Below are 27,492 nucleotides of genomic sequence, written 5' to 3' on the forward strand. Positions count from 1 at the left end.
AAGTCAGCTCCAAAAGGTCAAAACAGATCAGTGAGATAGAAAAAAAAAAAAACATGCTGCAATGCAACCGCAACGATGCGGTTGGCATTTGTTCTAGCCGATCAAGTTCAATATATGATGTCGTCTATGTATTGTCTATGCATTGTGATGAGTTTCTCATTTCAAAATTTTTCATGTTTTTCATGCTTAACAGGATTAATCAAATATTAAAAACTGACAAATGATTCACTCCTAGCACACTGTCACTCTCCCAGGGGTTTTAATCAGTGCCAAAGTGTTAAATTGCTTGGGAAGGTCAAGGACTCTTTTCATTAACAATGCATCGGGAGGAGGGACAGTATAAGGTTGATAGTACATTGTGAGGAAATAGTATATGATGGACCGGCGTAGTTGAAGTGTATTGTAGGGGGATATGACTGATTTAGAAGTTCAAAAACATTTCACTTCCTTTATGTTGCCAATTGGGCGTTTTATGTGACCACTGACAGTTTGGTTAATTAAGCTGGACACTATAGAAAGGAGCAGTTGGATGCATAGGATTATTATTTGCTTATTAAAATTACCCCCTAAACAGTGTATTTGAAAAGTCTATAATGTGACCAAGCTAAAATATTTCAAAACTTTTTCCATCATGAGAATAACCAATAAAGAAAAATTAAAAATCAAATACTTTTAATCACTTGCACCGACCTCATGTTAAAAAGGAGTCAATACACAGCTGCCAGAACATGCCCCAAATAAAGTTCAAATGTTCTAGTCGGCCTTTTGTCAAAGTTCCCAGACTGGTGTCACAAAAGATCATTTTGAAGCCAGACTACAAACTCCCAAATTTTGGGCCAAACGATCAACCAGGAAACAAAATGATCCTGCAGCGTATTTTGTTCAGTGCACATGAAGAGGTGAACATTGTGTCTGGACAACACGTAGCTGCAGACCTGGCTCTTTGTGATTCCTTCTTTCCCCCAAAGATAAAGGGAGTTCTCAAGAGACCTCTTTTAATTGACATGCGCATCAAAATCTCCATGACGACTACTTGCTTAGTTTTGTTATTGAGGACATTAGAGCACTCCATATTTAGTTTTGAAAAGTGCTATGGAAATAGAAATAAAAATGAAAAGGCCTCTTAGATGTCCATTTAAAGATGAATCCTTTATTTCAATCCACTGTAACAAACATTGTGGTTCTTTTGTGGTTTAGCCTTGTCTGAAACCATTGTGGGCAAAGGTTTCATGTTGGAGAGCAAACGAGTGACTACAGAAATGACAGAATCTCAGTGCTAGAGGTTCCCCTAAAGTTTCACACCAGATACGGCATCCATTAGCCCTTCCTCACAGTTTAATCATCCTCCATACGAAACTAATCTGTGATACCTATTGATTTTTGCGAGTCTTAGCATGGCAGGCGGGACCCTGACACCAGATTACAGCACCACACAGTTGGAATGGATTGGCATCTAGCCAGCATCCTCATATACCCTGAATGATAATAGAATTACACAGAACTACTTTGAAATCTCATCTCCAAGGTGCTTTTAATGATAGATTGCCTTTGTGCGTTTACAACGGTGAGCTCAGACAGAAAGTGATTGGTCCTTCTTTTTCACTGGCCTCATTGTTTCGATCACGAACCAAATTTCACTGCCACACGGTGAGGGCCACAAGTGACAAGGTGATGAATTGAGTTTACTCACAGATCCAGACACCTCAAGCAATTTGAAGACACAAGCTAGGGAAAACTCCCTCTCAGGAAGAACTGACACTCAAGACCTGGTATACGTACATAACCCGCAAGAAGAGAGAAACATTTTCTTTTTTGCTTTTTGAGGGAGAACGAACAAGTCAGATTTTTTTTCTTTCTGGCCTGGCATTTAATCAAATGAATTGTAGTATTTTCCATAATAAAAGCACATTCCCCTCGCATAGTTGGGTTTGCTTTTTTTTCTGCACGCCACCACAAAGGCGTAACACCTTCATGGTAATGGATGTGATACAAATAAAACACCTGTGTGTCCCAATTCGACACATTTCTGAAATGTCTGGCCATGCAGCTAACAGCCACCATATGCGATATTGTACACTTAACACCTTCACTCTTCTGGAACCTAAACCTGCTCCTTCTATGCTGTTAAACACTTGTCTAGTGTAGTCAAACCTCTGTTGCACCCGGACACCTTTCTGTCTGCATCGCCACGTACTCCAAATATTTCCTCAGGAGCACAACAACTTGGCAGAGCTGCCGCTGTCTCTTCTCGTTTTTTTTCTTCGTCGGCTGTTTAAAGTTTCAGTTTAATTTCAATACTCCTTCACATTCTGGAGTCTTTTATTTGACCAAAACATTTGGTTTTTTCCAAAAGTCTTTTGGCTTCAACATTTGCCCTGTTAATAAAACTCAACTTCAAATTTAAGTAGAAGAAATTATTGTGTTGTGCTTACTTCCAGGTCGAAAACGGAACCTGAGAGACTTTGGGGAAATGTTTTATGAAGCATATAAAACAAACACAATTTCTTTGCATTCCCTACAGATTTAACAGTGTCAAGGCCTTATTATTATTATTATTATTATTATTGCCTCTACAAAGGTGTATCATTGAACCCAAATTTTGCAATAAAACAAAAATGATATTTACATCTATACTTTTTGCCATAATACAACAGGTCCTCAGTTTACAGCACACACATTTGTACATCAGACTGCATCGTAGTCTTACCAATGCAAACAGAATTAACATCGTGAGGAAAATAAAAATGTATTTGCATGAAAAATGGGAATATTAAATGAATATTAAATAATCAAAATGGAAAATGTATGTAAGGCACTAACTGATATACACCGCCAGTCAATACAATCATCATAAAAATGTATATACAGTACAATTGTGTGCCTATTCAATCTTAACTATCTTACCCCTTTAGATGAATCACTTTGTTCTTTCTTCCAACATCTTAGGCTCTTGCCATGGGGATGATGACAGAATACTATCACTATATATTTACCACACTGGTAAGTAAAACGCTCGATACCCACATTATGACAATCTTTTTCTTGATTTATGCATCTATATTCATAATTATATATTATATATTCATTCAACTGTGATCCTTATCATTGGAGGAAACAGACGCTTGCTTGGAGATATCCCTTCCAAAATTGAGATGTTAGGTTGCTGCTTCTTTATTACCTGAGTATTAGTAAAGGTTAATAGCAGTCTTCATCTTGGACCTTTTGCTTTGACTGTTTCCCATCGCTGACTGCTCTCATTTATTAAATTCATATGTCAGTTGTGTTTATGATTAGGATAGGCGCTTTATCTTCACCAGTTATCTAGGATTTTCAATACCTCATTACAGTATTGCTAAATGTGAAGTCTGATTTACAATACATACTGTATGTCGTGATTTTATTTATGGTAGCTGGTGACTCACATTTTCAGTCGTAAAATACTGGCCATAGTAAAATGTAGACCCTGGGATTTAAGAATCCAGCACAGCCTGAGAGATTATGTAAATGTCTGGATCCATAATAATTATGATCTGTTATTTTCATACTCAATTTAGTTTGATATTAGGATGTAACTACTTCTCTAGTTACCTTACTTTTATTACTTTTAGGATCTATTTGCCCTTGATCTGGAGCCATACCGTTACAGTGGTGTAAACATGACAGGCTTTAGGATTCTCAACACTGAGAACAGCCAGGTGGCATCCATCATCGAGAAGTGGTCCATGGAACGACTGCAGGCACCTCCTAAACCTGACTCTGGTCTACTGGATGGCTTCATGACAGTAAGTTTGATCAAAGTTTTCTGAACTTGTCAATGCTTTTGTTGAGTGAATTGCATGTGAGTGCTTAAAAAGCTGATGCTGAACTGATGCTGTGGAATGAATTAAATTGCTGTGATTGGCTGGAGACCAGTTAAGGGTGGATGGATGGATGGATGGATGGATGGATGGATGGATGGACGGACGGACGGACGGACGGACGGACGGACGGATATTCAAAAAGCATATTCCGCTGTAATCCACATGAGTTCTAGCCAACATACATAAAGCTGGCATAAGGTATAATTCTTAACATCCCTTTTCAGGAGACCAAAATAAATTAGTTCAACCATTAACCATTAACACTGCATCGTCAAAGAGAGCAAGCCATTTTCAATACTTAAGATTGGTCAATTTGTAAACAGCACACATGTGGGACATTTGCCTTTCTTCCATCATTCCCCAGTCGCCCAGGGATTTCGGTGGAACCCTCTAGTGCCATGTCGTGAGTCCCAGATGTGAAAAAGAGAAATGTGTTGTGAAACGTGTCTGATCAGAGCATGCAGCCTGTAATAAACCAAACTGTACCTCATGCTTCTTTTATTCCACACGTCTGGGAACTTAGCCAACAAAAAACAACGTCAATCCTCGATGGACAGAGAATGGAATATAAATAGAAATTTTAGAAACTGAATAGATAACATTGAGAACGACTCTGGGTGGATGGATAAAGGAGAGACAGAAGTTAAAAGGTTCTTGTTTTAATTCCCTGAAGGACTGTTATAGACTTGACTTGATGTAGTTGCCTGGTCTTATTCCAGTTGTACGCAAGAGGTAGAAGTAACAGCCTGGCTGATTCATAAGTCTTCCAGCACTTCTTTTCTTTTTTAAAAACATGTTCACGGTGACTCAGTTTAAGTGACTTTTGTTGCATTTGTAGCTCAATCGATATGGTTTCCCACTTGAGAGCTGAACCGGATTTTGTGTTTTGACTGTCCTTTAAAAATAACAAATACCTGAGAGAACCTTTCAAAAAAATCTAATACAGCTTTTAATGCCAAAGCTACAATAGATACATAAAAAAAGGCATTATACCACAGTAATGTGGAGAGCTGTTCAATGACGTGACATTCAACTGGCAAACTAAATGAAGGGTCATTTATGTATTTTTTTTTATCATTGTTGGGCGATGAATCCGTGAAAGGACTGTGCTGTGACCCTGTCCATCAGTGAATTAGTGGTGTATGGGTTAGAAAGTGGGGATTGATTCATTACACGAATGGCAATCAGTCAGCAGCTAATGCTTATTGACAAAGTGCAAGGTTATGTACAGGTCTGATTAACAGATGTATTTGTCTGCTGCATTTACAGTTTTCGGTGCTTAAGTGGTGAGCTGTTAATGTAACATATTAGTGAGCAATACTTCAGTACATTGCACCCCCCTAGTACTTGCAATAAAGTGTTAAAACGGTAAATAAAACACACACGCACACACACTCAAGATGTTTGTACACGTTAAGCAGTTATTGTCTTTAAATATAAAGACAACTAAACTCCTTAGGTTTAAGATGTGGTCCTACCAGCGCATTATTAGTGATACCAAATGAAAATATTTTTTCCATTTGCGCCTAATGATTTTTAGAAACACTATCACAATTGCCATACTACATGTATTCTGCAAATAATAGAAAAAAAATATATATGGTGCCGTTATTGGTCAGGATCTGAGAATTTGGCTGTGGGTGAATTTCCCAGGTTGAATCCCTGCATCCTACACCTGGGGGCCGGTGTGAATTTTTTTTGTGGCACTGGTGGATCAGCCTGGTGGTGTCCCCCAGATGATTCCCAAGCGGATGGTGTGAGATCGCAAATGTGTTTGGCTGGACCTTCCATTGTCATTGTGCCTGCACAGCAAATCTGGAACCCTTTTTATGATTTACCATTGGGATTTATTTGCAATGAAAATGGATATTGATGGAGGTTCAAAGAAAACAAATTGGCATCAGTAGAATTTCTGCATATACCGCCCTCACTCACATACTTTGGATGGAATACCACATTAACATATTCCCTTGTCCAAGCTCATAGTAGACTGAGCTTTTAGACATCAAGGTCATCTTGTTCTTTTTTGCAGCTTGGAAACAAACTTGGTATTCAGAGCAACTCCATTGCTCCTCTGCCGTTTCTATCCACACATTATCATAAAAATGCTATGGCTACCTATGAGTACAAGTAAATAGGACACCGAAGGAAAGCTATTTCCGTCTTGACAGATATCATTTAAAGTCTGATCCAAACAGAGTTATGAGAAAATTCAGACATTTCATATTTTTCACAGAATCACTCAAACCCACATATGGTGAGCATTGGGAAAGGATGAAATGAATCACATTAGAAAATACGTTTTTAAACGGCAAAAACCTCTGCTGAAGGCTTGCAGCCAAAATATGTTTACACTTTGCAGTCCTTGTGTGTCGGCCAATAACACTGCCTGCATTCAGTTAAACGCTGAATGTGATTAATGGTCAGTCATAGCAACAAACTGATTAACATTAATGTTGTCCATTAATTTGTTGGGCTATAAAATATCTATGGGTAATGACTGAAAATGATAACTGATTGTATATTGTACTGTATGTATCAAGATTTTGAATTTTGAGAACAAGTTTTCTTTGTATGAACTTAAGATTGATATTTCTGTTTTGCTGTTAAGAATAGGTTACTGGACGAATCATTTGTGTTTGTGTGGAGAGAAGTTATTCTGCGGCTTGCCCCTAGTCTGTTGAATTGATGGATGGATTTTCACGTCTATCCGGCCTGTTCCTTTTCAAATTGTCACTCATTCCTTTTCACTGGAGACCATCATGAATGGCAGAACCCACTAGGAAACATGTTCTGCACTGGTTTAAGGAGGTGAATAAGTCAGAGGGGTTCATGCTGATTAGGGATGGAAGGGTTGTTAGGTGCTGACCTTTGGCATTGTTAAGGTGCGAGCCAACAGCTGTCAAAGCAGACAGCAAAGCCCAGAGGCCTGTTTATGAAGAACTATTCGAAACCCACTCTAGCTCCAAATGAAAAGAATTCACTTGAATAAAGCCATTTCGCAGAGACAGCTTTTCTCTGCTAGCTTTATTCCATCTGTTTCCCCTGCGTGCGTCAAAAAGTGTCTCATAGAGTTGGAACTAGTTCTGCAATTGTCCACATGCTGGAGAATTTGGAAAGGCAACTTGGCTGTGACATGTTGGTGGGCAGCTGGCAGTACTTGTGCAGAGGCTGGCAGGGCAAAGCGAGTAAAGATGTCAAACAGTGACTCTATAACTTGAAATTCACCAGATCTTGAAAAAATACGTGAGAACATCGCTGCAATGAAAAAGTGAGACGAGTTTGGATTGTCTTGCTTATCTTCTTGCTCTTGCAATGTGAGATTCTAATTAAAGTAAGACATTTTAAACAAAAGTGACAAACATTTCTGAAATATGAAGCAGACATTTCTAATTGATTAGGGAACAGGGATTTGGGGTACTAATCTGAGCTTTACTGTAATCATTTATATTGGTATCTTTAGTAATTCTCTCAGAGAGAGAAACTTTTTTGTGTAGCTATGTGGAGGAAATGTGTTTATTATATTTCAGATTACTCAGATTAAGTGTACTATGTCCAATTTGTTTTTGTTAATCCTGCAATGCCCGTGTTGTAGTTTTCCGAAGGAGGCTATGAAGGTTTTATAGGGGATTATTTTCTGTGCTCATTATCTTCTTGCTGGGAAAAACTCATCAGATTCACTTGAGTGTTAAGACTATTAGTTCTACTGACAGTGTGTCTAATTCACGGGACAGTGGATTCTGTTACTAAAGCAATACGGCAAAGCTCTGCTTGCAGTCATGTTTGCAGTCCATTCAAGGCTGGCCATTACTGTGCTTGACAGACCAGCAGTCTTTTTAATTAGCACATCTCTGCTTAGAGAATTAACTAGTTGATGTTGCTTTGAGATGAGAGCCAATGATAATGCACTGGGTGTCACTTTTGTTCTTTTTATCGGGAGGGGGGAGGGGGTCCTGCCCGTAGGGCTCATATACGAGAATGGCCACCAAAGTAATCTGTTTCCTGTGATACAGAACATTCTTTATCTACCTATGGTGTAGTTGAACACATGAAAATGCATGTGCACTGCGCAGCAATACTATTCAACCTTTTGGCCAATGTTACCCAAACAGTAGTTTGCTGTAAACATACTGCAAATATCTGGAAGATAATGATCACCACATTTAGCATCAATCCTGTGATGCCTGAATAAATGTGGTCTTAAAATATTTATGAAAGTTTTCATTTGACTAATGTGTGCATGCATTATTTTGGCTGACTCAGATTTTACTCATGTACAGTACATGTACAGTGGTTGAAGATAACATTTTTCTCTGGTTGTCAGTTTAATTCAACACAGTGAAGGGAAAACAAGAGCTACAAGCACTCTCAACGGCCATTTATCAATCCGCTCAGTCACTTTAAAAGCTATACTGCTTGATGACTTTCCTCATCAGTTGAGACATTAAAGAAGCCTGTAAATTAATGAGCTCATCCCTGAGTGGGTCTAAGGCTGCAAAAGAGACTGGGATGATGGGTCTCCTTGGCCATCTTAAGTAAGAGAGACATCTTGGTGAGAGATACCATTAGTGTTTTGCTGCAGGAGATGTGACATACAACCAAACTGATACTACAAACTCAATTGAGCCGATGTGAATGGCGAACATGAAGGAGCAATGGCTGAGGAGAAAATACACAATGAAATAGACAGGAGACAGTCAGCTGCAAATTAAATTGCATGGAATAAGAACAGCAATGACATTACATCCATGGGTAAAAATTGAAAACAACAACCATTTAACACGCCACTGAATCTTCTGGTTTCCCAGATTCATCATGGCACTGAGAAGATCACCATGCGTTCCTTTTGTTTCATAATTACCCCTCAAACCACTTTCCCAAAATATTTACACAATTCCTCCTCCGCCACGGAATACTGCTCTATTTCCAAACAACATTCAGGGACAATATTGCAAGGCCAGCAGGTGACTGCTTAGAGGTGGGGCAGGCAGATGAGGGTGGTAGGAGCAATCTACCAGCCTTGCGTCTCTTGAGATGCAGTGATTGACCACAATGAACTCACCAGGAAGTACTATCAACACAAGTTTCTTTTCCCCAAAGCAAGTCATTCTAGCAAAATAATGTATGAGCTTTACCCTTATAATAAATAGGACCTTGATACAATACCAGACACATAATGTATGCACAACAAAGACAGGAGGCCGGTTAGTAACGTAGCAGGGAACTGTAAACTGACAGTAATTTGGGATGAGGTATAGCTTTGGCTTGCTTTTGGAATGTTTGACAAACATAGGTTGAAAGTCAATTAAAGGTCTGATTTCCTCTACGAAGAAGGTGAAAGTCATATCCTCCCCGCTTGTCGAGCTACAATTCCATTTGCCACAAATGATTACTTATTATCTCTGGACCCCAAGGCTAATTGTTTTTCTGTCTAGCTCAGCCTGTATTCTGCTGAGCTGATGGTGGCAAAAATTAGCTGCCCTATCAGCTCCTTATGCTTTCGATCCCGTCGTTCAAACAGCCTCATCAGTATCACTGCATGACAGAATATTGGAATGCAGATAATTAAGTCATTATGGTACATACAAAGTTCCTTGAACATATTGAAACCGTGATGTCAATTTCTGTAGTTTTGCTGTACAGTGAAAATGTTTCAGGCTAGGAAATTGAGAATGCACTGCATTATTGGTGAATAGAATTTTTAACAATTATATAAACACGTTCACATACATTCGTTCTTTACAATAAAGGGCATTTAGCCACATTGGCACCTCAAGAAGCGGTGCCACTTTCATGACCAAATACAAGGTCATCATCTCAAATTTTAATGTTTACATATAAATTGGACATCCCACCATAACAGAAACAGCATACCCAATACATTTTCAATTAAGGCAATATGTATCTTAATTCAAGGATGACCGGCAGATACCATGCATGTTCTTCAATTTCTAAATGTCACGGCCACGGTTACAGTTAGGCAGTGGGCACTTGTCAGTAGGTTTCTCTGTATTCACTTGCGACTGTTCAAGTGCTACATCACACAAGTCTAATCATTTTATTTATTTAGGGATCACATCCTTATCGTCAATGTCTCTGTGCACAGTACTTCTGCAAAAGCCAAAAAACAGTCTTTTATATTTCCGAGTCTGAGAACACTGTTTTTGGCCCGTGCCAAAATCCATGTTCTCAAAAGATGCCCCTGTTAAATGCTTGGCAGTGTAAGTTGTCCCGTGGATAAGATTTTTCTTTTCCCAGAGTGAAGACGTGAGTTGTGTTATTTTCTTCTTTCTGAGTTCACTGCCTGTTGGATAACCTCTATCGAACTTTGATTAAGTAGAAAAAAAAAAACGTAAACGGAAAAATGCATAGTGAGTATGTGTGCACATATATATATATATATATATATATATATATATATATATATATATATATATATATATATATATATATATATATATATATATATATACATATACATATATACATATATACATATATATATATATATATATATATATATATATATACATACACTTACATCAACCATTTTTATCATTGGCTGTGAAAGCAGCCAGGTGCATAAAACAAGCACTTTTACAGACACATGGGAACATTTCTCAAAACATACACACTTGCAGAAGCCTTTGTAGTCACACAGCTCCGTAATATAACTGGCAAAAATAGAAGGTGTACAACACTAAAAATGTCACACACTGTATCACTACTTTCCTTCTTGATGAAATGCTGACATTGCAGAATAGCGAAAACAGGGCTTTTTATGGAAAGCAGTAAGGCGTTTTAGGCCATAAAAGATGTCCAGAGGGAGTACTTTGAACTACAGTCGGCCTACATGAAAAACACACATGCCGTCAAATTAATTTTGTGACTAATCTTTTAAGTATATAAGACTAATGACCACTGATGCCCCATTACCTTTTATTATATGGATTTTTTTTCTAATAAAATCTCAATTTGGATGATAAAACTGTCATTTAAATGGTTAAAAAGCAACCCCCCAAAAAATCATCACCATTTAGTGCTTTTGAGCAAGTTTCAAGTTATTGATTTTATTAGTGTTTGTGCATTTCAAGAGGGTCAATATGACAGGAGCACTTGGGTTAAGTGTGCTATCTCACAGCTGACAAACTGCCAAAGAACATGACATTAATCTGACATCTCTGCCGAACTTGCTTTCATGAATTTTGCTTGAACTGGATGCTTGTAATTGGTTGTTTTCTCTTTTCTTTGGCTCATCTTGAATATCTTTTGTGTCTGGATTTCTGTGAAGTATCTCAATACAACACTCATATCAACATTGTTGTTAATGGCTTGTAGCTTTCCTCAAGCTGTCATCCGTGTTACTCTCATTGGCAACAGCAGTCATCTTCAGGTCTCATTTCCTGGCGTCATTTTAGGGACATATACACTGATGGGATGTGGAGAGCAGCATATTGTCATTACAAAGGAAAGCCAGCCACATTGTAATGATTCAATTTTACACAGTCAATTCCTTCGCCTTTTGAGGCACATTACAGTCACACAAGGCTGCAGCATGGATGGTGAAAGGTCTTTTTTTTCCCTTTAATGCCAAGTTTCTGGTCCTTCCTTTTACTCCAAATTATGTATGAATAACAAAATCAATGTTGATTCTGTAAATGACTTTTTAGATCTATGGAAGGTCACTGGAGCTAAGTGTGAAATGTGGTTGCCAGGCAAAAACAGTTGGTTTCTATGATAGAAATACCATAAACCCTTCTGCACTCTCTGTCACAGAGACAATAACACAAATAAACAAAAGCCTAAAGGCAGTCGATCGTCTGTGCTTCTATCGAACAGTCTGTTCATTTGTTATCACTGCCAAAAAGATTCTTTATTGGTTGTCTGCCTCTGAACAATTGATTTTAAATTTCAACTCTTTTAGTGAGATGTTTTATAAAGGTGGGAAGCAGGCCAATAAAAACTTCATCGTCAAGATGTTTCAACATTATAACTGATATTGTACCAGCATACATGATTTTTGTTTGTTTGTTGTTGTTTTTTTTTTTTTTTTTTTTTTTTTTTTTTTTATCTATTGCAGTGAATGCAGCATGCAGACATCTTTAGTGACACGCAGGTTTCCAAGCACAAACAGGGAAAATTCATGAATAACAAAGTGCAAATATGCAGAGGGTTCAATTCATTGTCATAATTGACATAGCATGAGATGAAAGTCAACGGACCTAGATGTTTTTTTGAGGGTTACTTTCAAAAGGAGTTAGAATTTCAGTTACAAAATATGCTACATGGTAAAATGCATATGACACAAGGTTTTAAAGGTCACACTTGGAAACAAAAACGGGATATATCTCCAAACCGTAATGTGCTAGAACATTTTAGAACTGTGTTGAGGGATGCATAAAGCCATCGCTGATGAAAATTTACCACTGACCATTCAAATTCTAAATCTCTTTGAGCATTTTTGCTCATTCCGCTCATGAACTGAACATTAAGAGAACTTGTGAACATCATCTCGATCTTTTTTTCAACAGCGCAGGGATGACATGACCGCACACAAGAACCCTCCCCACACACTCACACACTGACATCCGCATTTGAAACACCATCTACTACAACTAATACATTCACTAGCATGCTTAAAAAGGCAAGCATAATAATTTCCCTACCATTTTTATCATGAAGTGCTAGAGTGAAGTGTCTGGCCTTAAACTCCAGATTAGCACTGATGCTGAAATTTTGTGAGGGGTGAGAAGTGAAAGTGAATTTTGGTGGATGATAATGAGATGGGAGTGGGAAGGTATCCACACTGAGGCTGGCTGGTGAAAGCAAATTTTAATCAGAGAGGCTGGTCGCAACAGCAGTGTGGCCCCTAAGGGCTCTGGGCATCACATCACATTATAACCTAGCCCAAATAGAGGCGCCAAAATGGTTGGGCCTGAAATAACAGATAACCCTGCCAAATCACATTATCTTCCAACCCGCTGCTGTCTTAATCTGCCTCATCCTCCCGCACTGATGAAGCTAATGGAGGGAATAAGTGACATGCTCTTTCTTTGCTCTCTCGCTGTCACTCTTGTCACTTTGGTGTTGCTGTCTTTTTATCTTGCATGTTATTTTCAGATGTGATTGCTACGTGTCAATATAAATAGATATATGAAAATATTACTGGCAACTATTAAGGTAATAGTGCTGCTTGTTTTATTCAGCAAATGCAAAATGATCTTTCCGTATGGATTTTAATATTCATTTACATTTAATTTTCTGGTTCTATTAAACAATGCGGAATTCTGTCATTACTTCTGATAGTGATATACAATGTCATATTCCTACATTTTTTTTCTAACCAGTCCGGGATGATCTTTGAGGTTGTTACTTTTTTAATGTGAAATTCATACACCTGATTGACCCTTTGGGGACAAAGAGCCAGACAGAGGCATTGAGGGTTTACACTACAAGAGCGTGATTCAAATTCTGCCAATATCCAACAACTTCACCCAGCCATTGAAGAATTAACCAATGTTCCACAGGCCACTGATGAATAAAGCACGTTCATAAGACAGCCCTCCACGAGGCAGGTGATCTACTAAAATTAGAGAATGAGACCGCTATCCAGCTGGATCGTACATGTCTGTGTGTGGTCCGTATCAAGGCTTGCATTGGGTATGAAAATCAGGATGCACCGATTTCTGAGAAAACCTGAGATTTCTAAAAAAAACACAACTCTAAGCGTCAGGAGTACACAGTACAAGTCATGGTAAAATGATTCATACCTAGCCAGATACTACTACGAAGTTTGTGCTCTTACAGTCTTCCTTGACAGAATGTGTGTTGGACACATAATTTATGTACATACAGTATCGGTTTTGTAACTTGTGAGCTGAGTGCATTGCTGAGAATAGCAAGAATAGCTGGTGGCAGTGACTGACCTAGTCATGAGTAAGACCTCAGTCCGATCCCAAAAAACTACAAAACGGGCTCAGCTTTTAATCTCTCCAAGCAGCAGACAGGAGGGAAGGAAGTCACTGGGCTTGCTTTGTTGAGTGGTTCTAGTGATAAACCTTTCTCCTAATGTCGACTCTCACATACACAGTCCACAGTCATTGACTTTTTTTTTCCCCTATGTGCAGTCTCATCTCTCAAGGTGGTTATGTTCTGATCAAAGGAGTCACAGTTGCGTGACAGCAACATTTTGCAGGAACAGCAGAGCTTGTCCCCACCTTTCACCTACTTCAGAATCAACCATAAAATACCACTTTAACACTTTTAATCCATCTGAACACAATTGACTTTGGTACATCCAGTATGTTGAAATGTATATAAAATTGAAAGTCAATCAGCTGTTGGTTTCTTTTGACTTATATCTTGTTATATTGTGTTGTTCATAGTCCTGCCTGTCCTTACTGAGTTGATCAATGTAGAAGTTGTTTCTATATAAAAAATGTGATCTTAGATTCTTCAATGGGTCGCCAAGAGTTAGCGAGATGTTTTTCCTATCAATCACTTTGCAAATAGACACTTAGTTTAGAAAGCTGTGAATTTTCAGGTGAGGCACATTGAACTGCTTTCGTCATAATTATAATACATCTAACTTTATAAATTCATTGTTTTTCTTTTTCAAAATACAAAAGCAATACATGTAATAGACAAAAAGGGATAGCAATGCTCTTATCAGGTGATACATGGAAAAAGCGGCTTTTAATGCATTTAGTAGCTTTAATTTAATTCAGGAGTGACATAATTGGTTTTAATGAGATGTTTATAGAGTGGAGTGTCAGTGTTGCTAAATCATTACTGAGACTGCCTGACGGGTTCTCATGATGCTCGCACTGGGGACAAGCAGTGAGGCACACAGTCTCACTGCCAGAACTTCTCCAGCAGGACTCAATTTCACTTTCAGACAATGTTTGACACTGCTGAATACATTTGGCCGCCTGTTGTAAGAAAATGATCTTGTTCAATCATGGGATTAGTGCTGTGTGATACAAAGTAATCTGAGGTACACTATATTACCAAAATTATTCACTGAAATACTCACACATTAACTTAAGTGATATATGTAATATGATTAATACACTAATACATTTTTAATACACTTTTGTGTTGCGTTATTATGTTCATTACGTTCATCGTGTGTGTTTTTATTTATTTTTTTTATAGCCGACCAGTTTTTTGTTTTTTTTTCCGAAAAATGGCACTGCCGTGTCACACTTTTTGCCCGTTTAAAAATGTGTCTGGGAATCCACAGAAATCAATTTTGTTCTCCCCGTACCCCGGCATTGTCACTATCATCCTGTTTTGTCCACAGTGGCTTCTAACAGGGTGTAAATGTAAAGACGAAAGTGCGTACCAAAATCTGATTAATCATCTTGAAAGAATTTTCACATCCTTCTTTTCTTCCGAAACGAGTTAAAAAAAATAATCAATACTGCGAGTAAAGATGCCAAACGCCGTTGGACATAGTGATATTGTTTCATGTACATTACAATTGTAATACCCATCATCAGTCTCACTTCTCTGTCCCTATTAAACTGCAATCAAATGTTATGTTATTCAAATGCTCACTATTTATTACCATCTGCAGTGACGCAGTGGATTTCCTACATGTGTTATTTGCAGCAAACAGGCACCTTCAGCTGCACCCATGTCATGATTGAACAATTTATTTCATTGTATTCCCCTGGCGGGTCGGTCAGTGTTTTCCATATCACCCGAGGACATTATTTCTATACAACATCCATTGCAAAATGTTCGGACTGCTTTTCAATCAAGCGAAACAAACATAAGCGGAACAAAGGCGTTTGGATTGATAATTAACTTGAGGGTTGGTTGATCTAATACCTTATTGTGTATAGTTTAGCTGTTTTCTATGAGGGGTCGTTGGGGATATAATTCTGAATTACCATTCACACACGCATATGAAGCAAAACACATTCACACAACATAGGAAAAACCACAAGTGAAACACGTGAAAGCATTTTACTTGTGTGTGTGTGTGTGTGTGTGTGTGTGTGTGTGTGTGTGTGTGTGTGTGTGTGTGTGTGTGTGTGTGTGTGTGTGTGTGTGTGTGTGTGTGTGTGTGTGTGTGTGTGTGTGTGAGAGAGAACATTTCAGTTGTCTGAAAATAAAGGCAGTTCTCTTGTGTGTGAGGTTTTAACTATGATATGTGAATGTGTTTTGTTTCATGTGTGTGTGAATGGTAATTCTGAATTATGTCTATTAATGGCACCTCACTTTTCCTTTGCTTATGTATTGGCTTAGTTCTATTTACTATTTTAGAATACTGGTTGCCTTTTAGACCAATAAATTATTCTCATATTTCTTCAAAAACACATAACCATCTGTCCATGGAATTTTCAGTCAGTGACACTGGTCTACCTATTCATTAATTTTTCTTTTTTCTTTTGACTGATTTCATCTGCCAATCCTAATCCTATATCATGTTAATGATGGTCAATTTCCTCTCCTCTCGCAGACAGATGCTGCCCTAATGTACGATGCTGTGCACGTGGTGGCCGTAGCTGTGCAGCAGTCACAGCAGATCACTGTCAGCTCATTACAGTGTAACAGACATAAGCCTTGGCGCTTTGGGAACCGCTTCATGGCCCTCATCAAAGAGGTAGGTGTTTCTTCATCTGCTCCCTGTTCTCTCGTACATGCTTTTAGGAAAGCAGGTGGAGACTGAATTTGAATGAGGTTGAGGCAGAATGTAAAAGTGGAACAGATGATGAATGAATGGTATCACTGTACATTTGTCACATTTTCAATAAGTGTATGCCAGTGGCACAGAGGGAGAAAACAATCTTGCAGGTTTTTTTTTGGTCTTAATCAGAAATCAGAAAAGTATAACAGAACAAATGGAAATTGTGAAAACTCACCAGTGTTAGTTTTGCAATGAGGCTAAGCTTTGAATTCTGTGTGAAAAGCTGATAATTATGCAATACACTCTTTTTTACACATGATCATGATTTATATTCACACAACTCTACACGGCAGTGGACACAAATTTAGAAGCACAAACACTATACATGACTATGTGTGCATCTGGCCCAATTATTTGAGAGCCAGAATGCGATGACAAGAGTGACTAGTTGGTGCAATTCTGTAGATGATGCAGTTTCACAAACACCTGCATGTTGCTAGAAGTGAACATGTGTTCAGCTTACCAGACAAGCACTTAATAGTGCATTGAAGTACATTTGGGTTTCATTTTCTGCTTTCCCTGGCAAATTTTATGCGGGTCACATGAATAACACAACTTAATGTTTAAGCATTAACCCATTCTTGATCATGGGGAAAATGCATTGTCTTGAAAAATAAATGTAAATTTTTCTAGGCCATATTATACTGAACTGGGTTGTGTGTACATACTTAGTATATCCTCAAGGATGACATAATTGGCATGTTTCTGTTTTCCCACAGACACATACAATATTTCACTAGCACATTAAAGCTTGATGTCATATCAAATGTTCTGTCTTGTTTTATTTAATTTTCTCTTTAGGCCCACTGGGATGGCCTGACTGGGAGAATAACTTTCAACCGAACCAATGGCTTGAGGACAGACTTTGACCTTGATGTTATCAGTCTGAAGGAGGAGGGGCTAGAGAAGGTTATGTCCCTCTCGTTTTATGTGCACATTCACATATTGGATGGGTAAATCATCAGTAAGCAGAGCGTCATGTTAATGCACAAAATGTGACAACTTAGAAACGGTCTGGAGAACATGGTATAAACTGTGAGTTGGAAAAAACAAACCAGAATGCACAAACGAGTACTCCCTCCCTGTTGCAGGGAGATATGGAATGAAATTACGCCTCAATGACAGCAATTAATTGTAAATGAAAATAAACTTGATGCAGCTATCCAGGAATAATGTCAGTCTAAGACAGAATACACAGTGAGGAAGAGCAAAGTTAACAATCATTTTTCAGTTTTTCAACTTCTCAAAAGCAAAATAAAAACATAAAACAATCAATGACTTTCTACATAAATGTGGAGATCAATTACAATGTCCACTAAGAGGATCAGGTTGAGTTATTCCCTAGAATTATCTAACTGATACTTCTATTTGTTAAGATCCTGACTATCAACAGACCGTATTATTATTATATTATAATAATATATATACAAATGAAACAAAAATAAATAAAAACAACAACTAACATTTCAGCATCCACAATGCATCAGTGCTCGACCTCCGGCCCGTGTGTGCATGCACCTCTATGAATAATTTAGTCCATTATTAAAACCCCCTTCAGAAGCCCTCCAGCCTCATGAAGTCTGAATTAAAGAGTTGATTTGCAATTACAAAGCCTATCTCGAGTCAGTCAAATACGAAGAGCCCTGAGGGAATTTTGGCGGATGTGAGCTGGAGTGTTTGTCATGATGCCATTGGCACATCGGTTGGACACCACATGGGGCTAGTGATGGGAGAAAATTCTGTTTTTCAGAAAGGACATTGTAGACCTTAAGATATGTTTCACAGCCGCACAAGGCTTTTTTCTCATTTTACCGTTATCATTCTAACCTTTTTCCGTGAACAACCACCCGAAAGACCGTGAGGCCGATTTAGCTCCAACAAATCTTTAATGTTGCTCCCTGTGGGACACTATATGTCAGTGTGACATACTGTCAACTGCACCCCCTGGCTTCAACACATTTTTAAATTTGTAACTTTCTTAAGGTGCTTCCACACTACTCTAAGCACAGCACAGACCGGCATCGAACAACCCATTCATTATGTATATGCTTGAAAGCGAGGGGCGATGGCATACGCCAAGGATGGTGGAGCGCGGATGGGTGCTTGCCCTTGCAAATGGAAAAAGGAGTGAAAACAGCATGAAAAACAGAGTGAAGGAAACACTTATTAATGTGGCGTTCTAGTGAATTGAGCTCTAGATAAGACGGATGTCGTATTGTGATGCGATCAAAAAGGCTCGGCCATGGAGGGAGCTCTCCGCTACATTGGATGTACCAATTTTTTCACTAGTAGATATGTGTGATTTTCGCATTTTCAACGAGCTTAAAATCAAATATGGCATATCAAACAGGGTGTCAAACCGTTCCCTGCAGCCAGATGTACTCTTCAAATCAGGTTTAATGGAGCAGTAGTTCACGAACGAGTCTATTCTTCCCTGAGTCATGAGGCTCAGACTCATACCATTCTTTTATTGTAGCTGCTGCTCATCTTCTTACATTTTGTTGTTGTTGTTGTTGTTGTTGAAACGCTGACAAACATATTGATGTGTTGCAGCCTACCTTTTGATCCAAACCAGCAGAATAAGGCACGAGGGTTTAAAAAAAAAAAAAACGTCTTGTTCGGTCACTTAGCAACCAGGTCAAATTTTGTAGGGCTCCGCAGGGCCCAGCCAGGTCACCTGCAGTGGGTGCTGTGCAAACTAAGTGCAGAGTGATTGCATGAATCTTTGAATTGTGAAAAAAGAAAAGTGAATATTTTTCAAAATCAATAGCCTACCAGTATGTACTTGAATTTTAAATGTTTGCGTTATACAGTCTCTGTGTAATTTACACAACACACAAACCAAGAGAATTCTATCATTTATTTGTGTGCACCGATGTATGCTTCCCCTACAGTGAAGCGAAATATGCCCATTGATTAATCCAACTTTGTGAATCATTGTTGGTGTTTTTTTGTTATTTTTATCTTGGTTCATAGTATTTAAAATGCACTGTTACCATGTTGTGAGTATACAGTCAGTGTATGTTTACTTCTCCAAAATATATAAGTGCATCAAATTATTTATTATTGTTCTTTTCTGCCCATACTAATGTTGCAGGTACTTCTACAAGAACATAAAAGTTATTTGAAAGGCTTGTGTGCTTAGTTATTGAAGTAAAGTTTTACACAACCACACCCAGATAATGAATGAATGGCTTTCTATATTTTTAGATTGGCACATGGGACCCTCCAAGTGGCCTGAACATGACGGACAACCAGAGAGGAAAGACAACTAATGTGTCAGATTCTTTATCCAACCGATCTCTCATCATTTCAACTATACTGGTAAATGAATGTTGTGCTTTCTCTGTTATGATCAGGGCTGGTCCTTGCTGATGTGGTGCCCTCGGTGAGATTTTATAATGGCACCCCCCAGCGCCGATTTACCGTCACTTGGTCAAGTCGAGGGTGGGGGGGCATGGCTGGAAGGAGGCGAGCCTGCCATGTATCAGTGAAATGAATGTTTTCGTTTTGTCATCCAAGCAAACGTTACAGTCGGTTTTCAGTTTTATAAGAGAGCATTTGATGAGTTCACTGACAGCTGATGCAAGGATTTAGGTTGTTTGTCAGCGAGCAATAGCAAATGCCTTTCAGATGGGAGTCATAGCACTTTCAAAAATGATGACAGCAAAATATTTCTTTCCATCAAGGAAGCACATCTCTATTCAAAATATGTCCACTATTTAACCAAACTATGCCCTGTGCCATTTAATAGTCCCACAGCAGTCATCTGGTCATAAAAACAAAAAGTATGCGAGGCTCAAGTCTGATACTGTGCATGATATGCAAATGAAATTTTGCAGAATATAGTGTAGTTATCGGGAAATCAAACATAAAGGACCCTGAACTATGACAGAGCTCATGCAAAGATGTCACTATTTTATTGCTTTTCCACTTGAAAAATCTCCCAATGCCTTCACTTAAGTTGCCTTTTACTTTGAGAGCAGTTGCTGGGGATGCTGCTATCCAATTCAGAAGATGAAATTGACAGTTGACGGCCTCAATACAATAAAGAAAATCTGTTTGGTAGTCAAGTTTCAAGTTCAGTGGAAATTGAATGATTTTTTTATGGCTTTGGTTTCCATCTATTAATTTGACAGCCATATTGTGGCTGGCATATCTTGCATGGTGCCAAGAGGCATTTAATTATATTAGTTTATATATTATTATTTAGGTTGTAAATTTTGGTATTAGAGCCGTTATTATTTCACCATAATAAGATGAGGGCTATTACACATTCTTCAGTCTTCTGTCTGTAAAAATTTCTCAGTTTTTGAAATAAAATATCAAGCTCTACTATTTTTTTTTTATTGTTTTATTTTTTTATTTTTTTATTTATTATTTCATTCATTCATTCATTTATCTATCTATCCCTGCGTATGAGCTGCAGCTGACAAGGAGTGGATATTTGTACATAAATAGTTTTTAAGCAGCTTTTTGTTATTTGCTAGGCAAGTGTAAAAATAGCAAACGCATTGTTTCATTTTTATCACAGGCCTACTTCCCTTGTGAGCATGCTGTGAAGTGATTGGATTGCCACTATTAACAACTTTGTGGAAGTAATTGCCATATCAGGATCTAGTCATGGGGTGGTGTTTGATGGGTTGTGAACACCGAGGAAATCAGGGAGGGCTGACAATAATTGGGTTTGTTACATTTGATTGATGCGTACTTTCATGCAGCTTCTCTTCATGTTCACAGGGATTATGTACTATAAAACATGATGTAATTACTGTTAAGATCTTGGCCCGTCAACATTTTATGTACTTTAGAAATCACTACTGTAATGTGGTGAAACCTTATGTAATCGAGATTACACAGTGTGAAATAAAAACCATTCAGCCTTCATTTACACAACAAGTGTCTTGAGGGAGGTATCGTCAGATAGTGCTACGAGCCACTTCAATACACACAATATACAGTCGTGGCATCTTAGATTACAAATTTGTTGTAATTCAATTTACTTGTGTATCAAATCAGTTTTCTCGATTGCAAAATGAATTAAAATGTCAGTTATCCTTGTCTTTTCTCCCATATTTCACAGGAGGAGCCATATGTGATGTTCAAGAAGTCTGATAAGCCTCTTTATGGGAATGACCGCTTTGAGGGCTACTGCATTGACCTGCTAAGAGAGCTCGCCAACATCTTGGGCTTCACCTATGAAATCCGCTTAGTGGAAGATGGAAAATATGGTGCCCAGGAAGAAAACACAGGCTTGTGGAATGGCATGGTTAAGGAATTAATGGACCATGTATGTCTTATTTATTTTCAGTAGCCACCAACCTACAGTATGTTGTACAATTTAAAAAAAAAATATTGTTGGTTATATAGAATGATATTGAAAAAGTATTGTTGTGTAGGTTTTCACTTTAGTGTGGAGCATGCATATAAATCATTTCCCGATCAGGTCAGGCCATAAAGCAGGAGTACGTTGCGCTCAGTCACTGACATGCACCACTGTGCAAGGCCACAAAGAATTTTTGTGGAGTTAGATTTATGAATATATTAAGATAGCTGGCCACTCAATTTAAAACCACTGACAGTTTATTTGAATTGTACAGTACGATGTATTATTGAAATTATTGTCCTCAAGAGAGATTACTTGTTTTTACTTTTAGTGGTACAAGTTTCACCTCTTTACTCTCTTATTTCAAACCAAAGTAGACATTCTGTATTTTGAAACTTAGAGCACTTTTCACTCATGCCATACATCTGACAAACTGTCAATGTGTTTACCCAGCACCAAAGTGTAATTGTTAATACATAACTCCAAAACAAACTACTCTTCATTCAATCGGAATGCTAATATTGATCAAACAAGTCAGATTTTAGTTGATCTGCTCTTGAGAATCAGCACAATTCCGACATGAATTGTCCGGGGAAAGAGACCGGGGAAATAAAGGTAACTGGTACCGACTGCATATATTTGAGAGCAAAGTGCTGCAAAGAGAGCATAGATCATGCCATGGGTTCTTTCCCCTGTAGGCCTTATTAAAACATACACAATCTGCTCACAGTTACCGGTAATTGCTCCCAACAACATCCCAGTTAGGATAAATTGCATAGATAGAAAAATAGCGGCCACTGCACAGTCAATATCTGACCCATTAGAAGTAACACCCAATAGGTGTCAAGTACTTCTTAACTCGGACTTCTGCCCTTGATCAATATAGCTACCCTAGTGTGCGTATTGTGTGTGTGTGTGTGTGTGTGTGTGTGTGTGTGTGTGTGTGTGTGTGCGTGTGTGTCACAGTAGCTGTAGTATCGAAGCTTTATGATCCAAAAAAGCAAAACAAAATGAGTGATGAATTCAGGCATGAAAACTAAAACGTGCTTCCCCAAAATGTTAGTACAAAAACTCCGGAGACAAACTTCAGGGTAGCACGAGCACATGACACAAAGGGCAACCCAAAAATTTGAAAAAGGAGGACTATGTACACAGGTACTAATAGTAGGTGAGCTGCACATAAGAAGGAGCTGATTGCTTGACAAAACAAGGAGCAAACAAGAGGGACAGACAAAGGTGAACCGAATGACACATTAGGCAACACTAAACAAAGAATAACATCAGCCGAAATCACCAAAAGGAACAAAGCAAACAGCCCCAAATGGAACCCAGAGCACATCTCTTTGCCAAGTCCTCCACTTTTATAAAAATAATTGCTGCTCGAGAGGCCCCCCTACTACATCTAAGAAGTAAAAGAAAATGTGTTGTTCTTTATTTTCTTATAATAGTAACATCAAAGGTGTCTGAAAACACTAATCGACTTATTACAAGACAGTGCAGTGTCCAAATATATATAAAATTGCTATTTTATAGTAAAATTACTACAGTACGGGAAGTTATTTTAATAATATTGCATTAACCCCTAATAATTGCTATTGTAAAGTAATGATCTTGACTGAATGTATTTGGTGTTTTACTGTTGAGTACTGCCGATCATCTACCGGTAAATAGTTATTTTATTCTAATGCTATAGAATCTATTTATTTAACCAAACCAAACCATCTTCACCATTTTGATGATTTCAAGTGAATTGAGGTGAAATGAAAATGTATTCTGCAGCTTTAATGGGTGGTGAAATAGGGGCTTTAAATTTACAGCACACAGAATGCTTTTTTTTAAAAAAAAAAAAAGAACGTGGACAATGTAAAGATCCTGTTTTCTTAATTTGATTGCCTCTAAACACTTCCCATGCCCTTAACATATGGCCTATCCTTCTTCCTTTTTATGTTTATTGACAGAGAGCTGATCTGGCAGTGGCGCCTCTTGCCATCACATACGTGCGTGAGAAGGTTATTGACTTCTCCAAGCCCTTCATGACATTGGGTATAAGTATACTCTACCGCAAGCCAAATGGGACCAACCCAGGGGTCTTCTCCTTCCTCAACCCCCTCTCGCCTGATATCTGGATGTATATTCTGCTGGCTTACTTGGGTGTCAGTTGTGTGCTGTTTGTCATAGCCAGGTAACATGTCACGACCAGCGATGGCACATAAATCACTATCTTGCTTCAATGCTACCACTCAACATTACATTTATGACTAACAGGCTACTCTCAGTAATTACAGAGGCAGTTTCCTGAGCATGCTGAATTGGTGGAGCATTCACGAATTGACAAACTGATGGTCATCCATACAGTCTCAGATGCTACATCATTGTCACGTTGTGTGTTTAACTCAACTTAACGATCACAATAAAATTGGAAAATAAATTGTCTTTCAAAAATGTTGAATATTGGCACAAAGTGAGGTTGCAAGGTTACTCCTGGCCCGTTTCTGCACACAATGGCGCCAGGAAGAAGACACACTCATGCAACCAGACAAACAGAGAAGCAAAAAGCTTACACTGAGATGGTACATATATATTAGGATTGTGCGTGTGTGTCAGAGAGTGACAGGAAAATATTGAATGTTTGTGGGATGTTGTGCTTCTCCCAACCTTTCCCTCATATTTCCCAGTCTCTCAGAGCATTTACTGTCTTTCTTTCTTTCTTTCTTTCTTTGCATCAAACATGTAAAAACAAAAGGAGCCAGAAAATGTGCTTCGTGACCCCAAAAATAATAGCAAACGAGAGCAATGACATTAGAGACGGGTATTAATCAGAGCATTAGTCTTGTGGCGCATAATATTTGATTTCGGCAATGGAAACCCATCCATCAGTGAGTATCATTGTAGCAAGGCGAGCAACATCAATTCAAATTAGTGTTGTCAATTTACATTCTTTAATGTGGTCCAGCGTTATCTTAACCAGGAAATGCCATTAGTCAATTAACTACACCCACAATGATCCACTGACCACGATGTCAATCAAGCATAATTAAAATTAATTAGGATAAAACAGTGGTAAAGATGTATTATTTAAATTCAGTCTCATTATATTGGCAATTCATTTTAAATTAGGTTTTGGCGGGGAGTGTCGTGGTACAAAGAAACTGACGCTCATCGACTGTACTAGTGTTTCTTTTTTAGAATCTTCACATATCTACAAAATGTTAGGTTTTTTTCTAGGGTGGGAACTGGGAGTACTTTGTGGATTACCAACACAGACAGTAACATAGTTCCGTATTTGCACAATTTTTAGGGGGGGGGCCGGGGGGTTGTAGGCTGTGAATAAAAGAAAACTGTTAACCCTAAAACTTTGAGTAGGCATTGGCTCGCTTCCAGTCATGTCTCTACGGTTTTAATGTTAACACTTATGTTTTCTGATGTTACTGGCATTATGATTACACAAAAAATAAGGCAGCAACTGTCATCTAAGTTGGCACAGAATATGCAAGTACTTTATATTGTACCACAATAAGTAAGCATTTTGGTAAGTGCATATACTCCTTTCTCCATAAGCCTTTTTACCCATACACAAATACATGATGGGCAGTTACATGCAGATGACAGTCTTAGAACATTTATTGAATACAAGTCAGATACCCTATGATCAAAGAAACATGATGGAAAAAATAAATAAAAATAATATATATATGTTAAAAGTACGAATGAAACAAGAACACGAGGAATGTTGTCCTAGTCAGCGAGCTTAAACCAAGGGTGCATCGGTTGTGTACTTGTGAAGACTTGAGTAGGAAAATATCTTAAGATACATTTCATACTGCACAGTGGGAAAGTTAACCAGGCGACAGCATTTGCTATTTACAAAGAGACTCGTCTTCCTAAGAAGCACGTTTCATGTAGGTTCCCAGGAAGACTATGCTTGATGAGTTCACAGTAGTAGTGTACTCTGCATTCTTCATATTGAGAAACAGCCTCGGTTTGTACCGTTATTGATGTGATTGAAGGATCCCAGCGCTCCCATGATCATAGTAGTACTTTAGAAATGGAAGGATTTCATATTTGGTGGATACAATCAACACCCAACAATTTGATTTATTTTCTACACTGTACTAGTGACTTTGAATCAATGTATCAAATGATTGAGAGGAATGGCAAAACTCAATTTCAATCCTACCACTAATGTGCGTTTCAAATATGTCACAATATAAAATATATAAACAAAATCAATACAATGCAATACATTTCAAAATTGTGGTCACACTCATATTGAGACACGTATTTGTCTTGTGACAAAGCATCAGGATTTTATTTTATTTTCTATCAACAATGATGATTCATCTACCTTGACATTTCTGTGAGATGACCCTGCCCTCATGAAAAGCTAAAAGATGGACATTCCTTACATATTGCCACTCATTTCTTTCCATCCTTGCTTATCTGACCTTGCACAAAATATCTTTTACTGCGCAGTAGATGGCCTAAGATAATGCAAGGACAGTTGAATTGAAATGACAACAGAGTAGATAAACAGTGTCACAACGAAAGAGGGGTCTTGCTTTGTTTCCTCCTATAAATGACATTGGTTTGAACACTTTTGGGGGGATAAAACCTACAATAGCAACAGCAAAACCGTCCATTCTTAGTCCAGCCTATGCATGGTGTAGATGATGACTTTACTTATCCATTGTCATGCCATGAGGTAATTATCTGTTTGCAAGATGATGAGGAGAAAGCATGCTGACATTTGCGTGAGGAATTGGGTCACATAACAAGTGGGCGCATTTCAGATCATGTCGGTTTGGCTCTGCAGATTGACAAGGAAGCAAATCTTCGGCAAATTAACTGAGGAGATTTAACTAAAACTAAGGAACGTAGAAATCATCTGGACATTCAGAGAACATTGAACTCCATTCGAGTCGTCAATGTCTGCAAGTGTTGCGGGGTGAAAAGAAAGCTCAGCAAACACCGTTTGCACACCACAATGGGTTACAGTTCGGGTGATATAGTTTCATGGATGGAAACCTGCATGTTCTTGTTTTATGGATTCAATTGCAGAATGTTCAATGTGAATTAAAATGCAAAGTAAAAGGCCCGGAGTGAGACAAGTATAGTCCATGCATAAAAATGTGATTTATCTAATCCACGTCTGTTAAGCTGCTAGAGTCTAGCTTGGACTTTCACTCCCCAGAACAAATCAGACTTGGTTAGTATATTTAATTGTAAACCAATCAACCTTCGCTAATGTAGTGTCACTTTTATTCAGCATGAATTAATGAGAAATTTATCTGCTTGCGGACCGTGTCAAGTGGTGAAACCACAAAGGCCAAAGTTGGAAGAGTGGGAATGAATAGTTGGAGCTGCTGGATATTAATATTCCTCCAGTATGACATTAAATGTATTTTCTGAATTAGTTAGAGACTTGTTAGAGTTAGACTTGGCTCTGACATGAACCTGCCCATATGAAGAGTATCAATTCAAACCTGCTACCAATTTTACGTGATATTAGGATGGAGATGTGTAGTTTTTAGAAAGATTTCCCAATTGAGTTATTTGCGCACACTGTTCTTCTCAAATCTCAAAGCAATTTGCAGTGATTCATCACT

At 38.2% G+C, this 27,492-nt stretch overlaps 2 protein-coding genes across 3 annotated transcripts in view; one reads left to right on the plus strand and one right to left on the minus strand.

The window, feature by feature from the left end:
• The window catches only part of ascc3 (activating signal cointegrator 1 complex subunit 3), a 152,420-nt gene that overhangs the window by 71,313 nt on the left and 53,615 nt on the right, over positions 1–27,492 (minus strand). The window lies entirely within an intron of this gene.
• The window catches only part of LOC147052187 (glutamate receptor ionotropic, kainate 2-like), an 84,235-nt gene that overhangs the window by 37,845 nt on the left and 18,898 nt on the right, over positions 1–27,492 (plus strand). Inside the window, exons 5-11 of the mRNA XM_085917669.1 lie at positions 2,947–3,000; positions 3,609–3,782; positions 16,333–16,476; positions 17,362–17,469; positions 19,771–19,884; positions 21,644–21,850; positions 23,845–24,068. Of these exons, the coding sequence (XP_085773795.1) occupies positions 2,947–3,000; positions 3,609–3,782; positions 16,333–16,476; positions 17,362–17,469; positions 19,771–19,884; positions 21,644–21,850; positions 23,845–24,068 (1,025 nt within the window). The remainder of the gene's footprint in view (positions 1–2,946; positions 3,001–3,608; positions 3,783–16,332; positions 16,477–17,361; positions 17,470–19,770; positions 19,885–21,643; positions 21,851–23,844; positions 24,069–27,492) is intronic.

This window comes from Syngnathus leptorhynchus, chromosome 8 (assembly GCF_054491065.1).
Source record: "Syngnathus leptorhynchus isolate UIUO chromosome 8, UIUO_Slep, whole genome shotgun sequence".
In the NCBI taxonomy this organism is placed as follows: Eukaryota; Metazoa; Chordata; class Actinopteri; order Syngnathiformes; family Syngnathidae; genus Syngnathus; species Syngnathus leptorhynchus.